Genomic DNA, 9651 nt, shown 5'->3' on the forward strand with positions numbered 1-9651 from the left:
TTACTTAATGATGCCTCTCCATGTTGTTCCTACCACCTCACCTCATGCATCACCTCACACTTCTCCGCATTGAACTTCATCTGCCGGAGAGGTGTGAGGTGATGCATTTTGGTAGGAACAATATGGAGAGGCAATATACAGTAAGGGGTACCATGGCTGATCTGTGATCTAACTTCATATACCCTCCTTTGCCCGATCTAACTCCATCTACACGTCTTTGCCTGATCTAACTCCATATACACATCTTTGCCTGATCTAACTCCATATACACATCTTTGCCTGATCTAACTCCATATACACATCTTTGCCTGATCCAACTCCATATACACATCTTTGCCTGATTTAACTCCATATACACATCTTTGCCTGATTTAACTCCATATACCTGCCTTTGCCTGATCCAACTCCATATACACATCTTTGCCTGATTTAACTCCATATACCTGCTTTTGCCCCATGTCCCTTAATATCCTTGGGTTAAAAACCGTCTATCAATCTCAGATTTAAAGCTGATTCAGCATCGACTGCCATTTGCGGAAGAGAGTTCCAAACTTCTAAAATCCTTCATGTGTAAAAATGTTTTTAATTTCACCCTTGATTCCCCAACCAGCAGAGGTTGTTTCTCCCAATCTATCTTATGTGTTCCATCAGCATCTTGAAAAGTTCGATCAAATCAACCTGTAACCCATTTAAATTCCAGGAAATACGACCCTAATTTGTTTAAACCAAAGCAAAACACTACGGATACTGGAAATCTGAAATAAAAATAGAAAATGCTGGAAAAACTCAGCAGGTCTGGCAGCATCTCTGTGGAGAGAGAAACAGAGTTAACGTTTCGAGTCTGTATGACTCTTCTCCAGAGTTGAAGAGAGGTAGAAATGTGATGGATTTTATACTGTTCAAGAGGGTGTGGAGCAAAATAGAAGGTCAGGGTTAGGCGTAAGCTCAGGGGAGATTTGACATAGGTGTCATGGACACAAGACAAAGGGAGTGGTAATGGTAGTGTTAAAGACTAAGGCAGGTGTTAATAGTGGCATAAAGGTCGTCTAGCAGGACATGTTAATAGCAGAACAAGAGTCAGTGCTCTCCGAAAGCAAAATATAAGAACAAGTGGCAGACGGCCCTGTCGGGGGAGGGGGTTTGGAAAAGAAAATATCAAAATGGAAGACAGCATTCATTGTCTGAAATTGTTGAACTCAATGTTAAGCCCAGAAGGCTGTAAAGTGCCTAATTGGAAGGTGAGGTCCTGTTCCTCCAGCTTGCATTGGGCTTCACTGGAACATTGCAACGGGCCGAGGGCAGAGGTGTGGGCATGAGAAGAGATGGTGAATTGAAATGACAAGCAACAGGAGGTTGGGGGTCATGCTTGCAGACTAAGCGGTGGTGTTCCACAAAGCGGTCACTGAGCCTGCGTTTAGTCTTCCCAGTGAAGAGGAGACCACATTGTGAGCAGCGAATGCAGAGGACAAAATTGAAGGAGGTGCAAGTGAATCGCTGCTTCACCTGGAAGGAGTGTTTGGGGCCTTGGATGGTGAGGAGGGAGAAGGTAAAGGGACATTTCCTGGGATTGCATGAGAAGGTGCCGTGGGTAGGGGGTGAGGTGTTGGGGTGATAGAGGAGTGGACCATGGTGTCCCAGAGGGAACAGTCCCTATGGAATACTGACCGGGGAGGTGAGGGCAAAATGTGTTTGATCATGACATCATGCTGGAGTTGGCAGAAATGGTGGTGGATGATCCTTTGAATGCGGAGATTGGTGGAATGAAAAGCAAAGACAAGGGGAACTCTGTCATGGTTCTGGAAGGGGTGAGGGTGGAAGTGTGGGACATGGGTTGGATACAGTTGAGGGGCTTGTCCAATTTCCACCCCTCCATCATTTTCACATGGTCCATCTCTGACACTTCCCTTCCCTTCCTTGACCTCTCTGTCTCAATTTCTGGTGATAGACTGTCCACCAATATCCATTACAAGCCTACCGACTCCCACAGCTACCTCGACTACAGCTCCTCACAGCCTGCTTCCTGTAAGGACTCCATCCCATTCTCTCAGTTCCTTTGCCTCCGTCGCATCTGTTCTGATGATGCCACTTTCAAAAACAGTTCCTCTGACATGTCCTCCTTCTTCCTTAACCGAAGTTTTCCACCCACAGTGGTTGACAGGGCCCTCAACCGTGTCCGGCCCATCTCCCGCGCATCCGCCCTCACATCTTCTCCTCCCTCCCAGAAACATGATAGGGTCCCCCATGTCCTCACTTATCACCCCACCAGCCTCCGCATTCAAAGGATCATCCTCCGCCATTTCCGCCAACTCCAGCATGATGCCACCACCAAACACATCTTCCCTTCACTCCCCCTGGTGGCATTCCGTAGGGATCGTTCCCTCCGTGACACCCTGGTCCACTCCTCCATCACCCCCTACTCCTCAACCCCCTCCCAGGCACCTTCCCATGCAACCGCAGAAGATGCAACACCTGCCCCTTCACTTCCCCTCTCCTCACCGTCCAAGGGCCCAAACACTCCTTTCAAGTGAAGCAGCATTTCACTTGCACTTCCCTCAACTTAATCTACTGCATTCGTTGCTCCCAATGCGGTTTCCTCTACATTGGAGAGACCAAACGCAGACTGGGTGACCGCTTTGCAGATCACCTTCGGTCTGTCCGCAAGCATGACCCAGACCTCCCTGTCGCTTGCAATTTCAACACTCCACCCTGCTCTCATGCCCACATGTCCGTCCTTGGCTTGCTGCATTGTTCCAGTGAAGCTCAACGCAAACGGAAGGAACAGCACCTCATCTTCCGACTAGGCACTTTACAGCCTTCCGGACTGAATATTGAGTTCAACAATTTTAGATCATGAACTCTCTCCTCCATCCCCACCCACTTTCCGGTTTTTCCCCCTCCTTTTTGTTTTTTCCAATAATTTATATAGATTTTTCTTTTCCCACCTATTTCCATTATTTTTAAATGTATTTCCATCCATTGTTTTATCTCTACCTTTTAGCCTTTTTCGATTCCTTCACCCCACCCCACCCCAACTAGGGCTATCTGTACCTTGTTTGTCCTGCTTTCTACCCTTAATTAGCACATTCCTTTAGATAATATCACCACCTTCAACACCTCTTTGTCCTTTTGTCTGTGACTTCTTTTGGTTATCTCCACCTATCACTGGCCCTTTACCCAGCTCTTCTTGTCCCAACACCACCCCCCCCCCCTTAAACCAGCTTATATTTCACCCCTTTCCGATTTTTACTTAGTTCTGTTGAAGGGTCATGAGGACTCGAAACATCAACTGTGCTCTTCTCCACCGATGCTGCCAGACCTGCTGAGTTTTTCCAGGTATTTCTGTTTTTGTTTTTGTTTTGGATTTCCAGCATCCGCAGTTCTTTGCTTTTCAGAACATGAAGTGGCACTAATACAGTCATCGATACACTGGAAGAAGAGTTATGGGAGTGGGCCTGAGTAGGACTGGAGCAAGGAATGCTCCGCATACCCCACAAAAAGCCTGGCATAACTGGGACCCATGTAGGTCCCATAGCCTTGCACCTTTTTACTTGTAGGAAGTGAGACAAGTCAAAGGAGAAATTGTTCGGTGAGAGAACAAGTTCAGCAGAGGAGAATGGTGGTGGATGAGGATTATTTGGGCCTCTGTTCAAGGAATAAGCGTCCTAATTTGTTTAATATCTCCTGGCAGCTTTATCCTCGGAGTTCAGGTTTCATTCTGGGAGAGCATTCGCTCTAGGGCAGGGAGGCTCCGATAGCCAATGAGAGCTTAAACCCAGCCTGGCCTCCTTGGCGCAGACAGGATCCTGAGGCAGGATTTTTACCTCGTCGGGTGGGGCCTGGCAGTGAATCGCGCGCTGAAACGCTCGGTGCTGCCTGGTCTGGGTGGGGGTTGGGGTGGGCGGGGAGGAGGAGGACAAGCACAGGAGTCGGCGCGTGCGCTCACTAAAAGCTCCCTGAAGGCGCAGAGCTGCCTCGGGGAAGCTGAAGATTTTTAAACTTTACGAATAAGCCTGCTAAAATTAAGGAGAACATGAGCAGGGACATGTTAAAAAAAAGAGTTTTAAAAGTTGTAACTATTTTTTTTTAAACAATGGTTGAAACCTCGTCCCGCCCCATGGGTGAGGTTTCGCAAAAAAAAATAAATGCAAAGGCCACTTGGCCTATTTGCCCGCCTGCCAAACCTGTAAAGCCTCTTAATTGTCCGGCGGGCACGTTGCCAACTCTCATGGACACCCGCCCAACAGAGGAAAAAAACCCCCTGCTCCTGGCGTCACTCGAGTCTGAAGGAAGCCGCGCGTGAGTAAAGCTTCCGCTTTCGTTTTGAGTGTTACTATTAATGAAATAAACCGATTAAAAGCCGTAATACCTTGACCTTTCGTCATTTCATCAATTAGAGGGACCCGTGGCCTTCCGGCAAATTCTTGACCCCGTTGGACAAGGGCCTCTTGAATGACCTGAAGCCCATTGATGATAATCATGTTCGGCCCAAAGTAGAAGCAAGTAAAAATATTCCCGTACTTCTTAGAAAGCTTTTTTTTTTGGGAAGGGAGGAAAGAAAAACAAAGAGATGATGTACACTTCTGTCCGACTGTCCATAATTTACCATAAGCGACACCCAATCCCACAAATGAATTTGAAAGAAACTGTCTAAGCCAGGATTTATCACCCATTCTCTATTACCCCTTGAGAAGGTGGGGATGAGCTGCCTTCTTGAACTGCTGCAGTCCATCTGGTGTAGGTACACCCACAGTGCTGTTAGGGAGTTCCAGGATTTTGACCCAGTGACAGTGAAGGAACAGCGATATATTTCCAAATCTGGATGGTGAGTGGCTTGGAGGGTGGTGTAGGGTGGCTGAGTTGTTCTATTAATGATAGAGTTGATCTGCAGACACTCCTTGGGTGGAAATGTTAAGTTTATTTACAATATACTCAGCAGCAACTATACGTGTGCTTTCAACTCCATCTCTACACTCACCGTGGAGGTAGTCCGCCCTACTCTCCTATTAGTTACTACAGATCACGTGAGCTTCCTTAACAAGTATTATTCCTAAAGGTACCTTTACACACTAAATAAAACCATAATTGCTACAGAAGGGAACTCACGGGTGGTGGTGTTCCCATGCATTTGCTGTACTTGTCCTTCTAGATGGTAGAACTTGTTGCAGGTTTGGATGGTTGAATGAGCCTCGGGGAGTTGCCGCTGTGCATCTTTTAGATGGTGCACCCTGCTACCTCTGTGTGTAGGGTGGGGTGGGGGGTGAATGTTTGTGGATGGGCTGCCAATCAAGTGGGCTGCTTTGACCTGGACGGTATGGAGCTTCCTGGGGTTTGTTGGGAGCTGCACTCATCCAAGCCATTGGGGAGTATTCCATCACCCTTGTGCCTTGTGGACAAGCTTTGGGGTTTGAAGTGGGAGATTCAGCTCAGAGCTCCTAGCCTCTGACCTGCTCTCCTTGCCCCGGTATTTAACAGGGCTGGTCCCGTCACGTTTCTGCTCAATACTTAAAAAAAAATAGAAGCCAAAGCAAAACAAGGCTTGGGTTAACAATAAATTAGCCTGGGGGTGGGGGGCGACGACAGCACAGAACAGGCGACACAGGATCAGATGCTCACTGCAGTCGGCGGAGCTAAATACCGTAGAACGGGCGGTAAAGCTCCACGATCTGTGCCGCCCTCCCAGTCGAATTTCCAACCCTCAGACGCCAGCCGTTTACCTGGGTGAGCGAAAACTGGGGCGCCTGGTTCCTGGCGACAATGCTCCGGAGAAACGACCAGCGGGGTGGCCCTGGGGGGAATCCCCTCGGTCTCCTGGCTTTCATCGCCAGCCACACCGCCAAAAACACCGCCGAGAACACCAGGAAAGTTTGCGGGGTGAAGTGCCGGAGCCACCGGAGGGGTGACACCTCCAAAATCAATTCCACGCTCTTCATCCTCGACCTGACAGAGGGTGCCCCCCCCACCCCCCTCCCAGCACCTTGCGCTGTTGCTCCTGGGGTTCTCTGGGGACGTGGTGACTGGGGTTTTATTTTTTGCAAAGTGGATTTCCCTTCCAAACTTCCTGCAACCATGGGTTCAGAGTCAAAGTTGTTTCTCAGCTTGCCCTAGTCCTCAGGAAGCAGCGTCTGCCAAATCTCCACAAGCAGAGCCAGGGCGAGGGAGGGAGGGAAGGAGGGAGGTCTTTTCTGCTCACAATGTTCTCAAGCTGCAGATGGGGGTTTGCATCATCGGCCAATGGACTCTGGCAAGGGTTCCCAGCCCCCGCATCCTCTCTTTCGGACCTCATTGATATTTCGGAATGTGTTTTTTGGTTACTCCTGGCCCAAGCTGGTTCCATGCAAAAGGCACACAGTGAACTTGGGAGACCCGATGCCAACTCTAGGATAAGCGCTTGTGACTTGGTCTATTCTGGTTACAGATAGCCCCCCCAGCCCCTGCTAATCTCTGACCCCTGACATCTGTGCCTTCAGCTCCCTAGTCAGTAAACTCTGAAATTCCTCTCTTACCTCTTTCCTCTATCTCTCCACCTCTCTCCTCTCCTCTTAAGACCCTCCTTAAAACTTATCTCTTTGATCAAGCTTTTGATCGCGCATCTTAACCCCTCCTTACGCCCTCAATGTCAAAATTTTGTTTCATTGCACTCCTGCAAGGTGACTTTAATTGTTTAATGAAGTTAAAGCTCCATATAAATGCAAGTTGTTGTTGTTGTTGTTGCATGCTAGTGTAACACCTGTGCTGGTGGTGGCATAGTGGTATTATTACTGTCTAGTATTCCAGCCACCCCAGGGTAATGCTCTGGTGACCTGAGTTCAAATCCCACCATGGCAGATGGTGAAATTTGAATTTGATAAAAATCTGGAATGAAAATATGACTGTGAGAAGTTGGTTGTTGTAAAAACCCACTTGGTTCACTTAAATTCTCTTAAAGAGCCATTAGGGATGGGCAATGAATGCTGGCATGGCCAGATGCCCACATCCCATGAATGAATTAAAAAAAACTGCACAGTAGATGCTAATGTTTAGCATCTTTGACTGCCTGTGTCTAATTATATATTGCAGTGATGGTATTTGGCAACCTAACTAGTTTGGTTACACAACGGCAACTTGTGTTACTATAGCAACTTTATCATAAGAAGATTGTCCGAATACTTTTGCTGGAATGTTAGCAAAGCAACTGGGCACTGAGAAGGAAACATTAGGAAGGGTGACCGGAAAAGTGGTCAATGAGATGGGCCTTAAACAGGGCCTTAAAGGCTATGAGGTAGCTCCAGGATTGAGTTGGGGGTCACCAATAGTGGGGGCAAACATTGGAGAAAGGCACGAGTGGGAAAAATGAAGTTGGGGCATGTGGGATTGTAGGTGGCTATAGGGATACGGATGAACAATTCCATGAAAGTATTTAAGCATACCAATGAGAATGTTAATGTTGAGTTGCTGCAAAGCCTTGAATCCATAAACCTGATGGATTATAGGGAGGATGTGACCACACTAGAGAGGGCACCAAGGGGATATGTGGGGATTTTGCCAGAAATGGAGAATTTTAGTCCTGAGGACAGATTGGATAAGCTGGGGTTGTTTGCTTTGGAACAGAGGAGGCTGAGGGAGATTTAATTGAGGTGTATAATTTTATGAGCAGTCTAGACAGAGGGGATAGGAAGGATCCATTTCCCTTAGCTGAGGCATCAATAACCAGGGGTACACATTTAAAGTAATTGGCCAAAGGATTAGTGGGGAGTACAGGAGTAATTTTATGTTGCTAGGGTGGGGTCTGGAACTCACTTCAGTAGTACAGCCGGTTGCCTTCATCCCATTATGAAAATACTTGGGATATGCTATACAGGACTATGGACCAAGAGCTGGAGGGTGGGATTGAACATAAGAACTAGGAGCAGGAGTAGGCAATTCAGCCTCTCGAGCCTGCCCCGCCATTCAATACGATCATGGCTGATCTCATTTCAGCCTCAACTCCAATTTCCTGCCCTCTCCCCATAACCTTTCAACCCATTACTAATTAAAAATCTGTCTATCTCCTCCTTAAATTTATTCAGCGTCCCGGCATCCACTGCACTCTGAGGTAGTGAATTCCACAGATTCATGGCCCTTTGAGAAAAGTAATTCCTCCTCATCTCTGATTTAAATCTACCACCTCTTAGCCTAACACTATGGCCTCTCATTCTAGAATGCCCCACAAGGGGGAACATCTGCTCCATGTCTACTTTGTTTATCCCCTTTACCATCTTATATACCTCAATTAGATCTCCTCTCATCCTTCTAAACTCTAGCGAGTATAGGCCTAAACTGCTCAATCTCTCCTCATAAGACAAGCCCCGCATCTCTGGAATCAATCTAGTGAACCTCCTCTGAACCACCTCCAACGCAACTACATCCTTCCTCAAGTAAGGGGACCAAAACTGTTCACAGTTCTCCAGGTGCGGTCTCACCAATGCCTTGTACAGTTGCAACAACACTTCCCTATTTTTATGCTCTATTCCTTTAGCAATAAATGCCAAAATTCCATTTGCCTTCCTTATTACCTGCTGTACCTGCATACTAGCTTTCAGCAATTCATGCACGAGGACACCCAGATCCCTCTGCACTGAAGCATTCCGAAGATTCTCTCCATTTAAATAATAAGTCGCCTTTTTATTCTTCCGACCAAACTGGATAGCCTTACACTTATCCACGTTAAACTCCATCTGCCAAATCTTGGCCCATTCACCTAACCTGTCCATATCCATTTGTGAATTTCTTATTTCTTCATTGCAACTTACTTTCTAACTTATTTTGGTGTCATCTGCAAATTTAGCTATAGTACCTTCTATCCCTGAATCCAAGTCATTAACATAGATTGTAAATAGTTGGGGCCCAAGGACCGAACCCTGTGGCACCCCACTAGTTACAGCTTGCCATCCAGAAAAAGACCCATTTATCCCGACTCTCTGCTTTCTGTTGGTTAGCCAATCCTCTATTCAAGCTAATATATTACCCCTAACTCCATGTGATCTTATCTTGTGTATAAATCTTTTGTGCGGCACCTTATCAAAGGCCTTCTGGAAGTCCAGATATACTGCATCTACAGGATCCCCATTATCGACATTGCTTGTCACATCTTCAAAGAACTCTAGCAAATTAGTCAAACACGATTTACTCTTCATAAAACCATGCTGACTGATGGGTTGCATTTTGACTTCCTTAATAATGGATTCCAACAATTTCCCAATGACAGACGTTAAACTAACTGGTCTATAGTTTCCTACTTTCTGCCTCCCCACCTTTTTCAATAAGGGTGTTACATTAGCATTTTTCCAATCCTCTGGAACCTTTCCAGAATCCAGGAAATTTTGGAACATTATAGCCAATACATCCACTATCTCTACTGCCAGTTCCGTTAAGACCCTGGGATGTAGGCCATCAGGTCCTGGAGACTTGTCACCCTTTAATCCCAATAGTTTGCTCAGTACTTTTTCTCTAGCGATGGTGATTATTCTAAGTTCCTCCTTCTCTATACTCTTTGCACTACCTGTTACTATTAGGGTGGTAATAGTGTCTTTCACCGTGAAAACTGAGGCAAAATATTGATTAAGCATCTCTGCCATTTCTGTGTTCCCCACTATTAACTCCCCAGTCTCATCCTCCAAGGGACCAATATTCACT

The 9651-nt window shown here is 46.7% G+C and overlaps 1 protein-coding gene across 1 annotated transcript in view; it reads right to left on the minus strand.

The window, feature by feature from the left end:
• The window catches only part of LOC144669329 (cytochrome P450 2J2-like), a 40979-nt gene extending 35049 nt beyond the window's left edge, over window positions 1–5930 (minus strand). The window contains exons 1-2 of the mRNA XM_078531692.1: window positions 5715–5930; window positions 4367–4529 (exon numbers count right to left, since the gene is read on the minus strand). Coding sequence (XP_078387818.1) covers window positions 4367–4529; window positions 5715–5930 — 379 coding nt within the window. The remainder of the gene's footprint in view (window positions 1–4366; window positions 4530–5714) is intronic.
• Between the last annotated feature and the right edge of the window lie 3721 nt (window positions 5931–9651).

The sequence above is a fragment of the Cetorhinus maximus genome, chromosome 29 (genome assembly GCF_964194155.1).
Source record: "Cetorhinus maximus chromosome 29, sCetMax3.hap1.1, whole genome shotgun sequence".
NCBI lineage: Eukaryota > Metazoa > Chordata > Chondrichthyes > Lamniformes > Cetorhinidae > Cetorhinus > Cetorhinus maximus.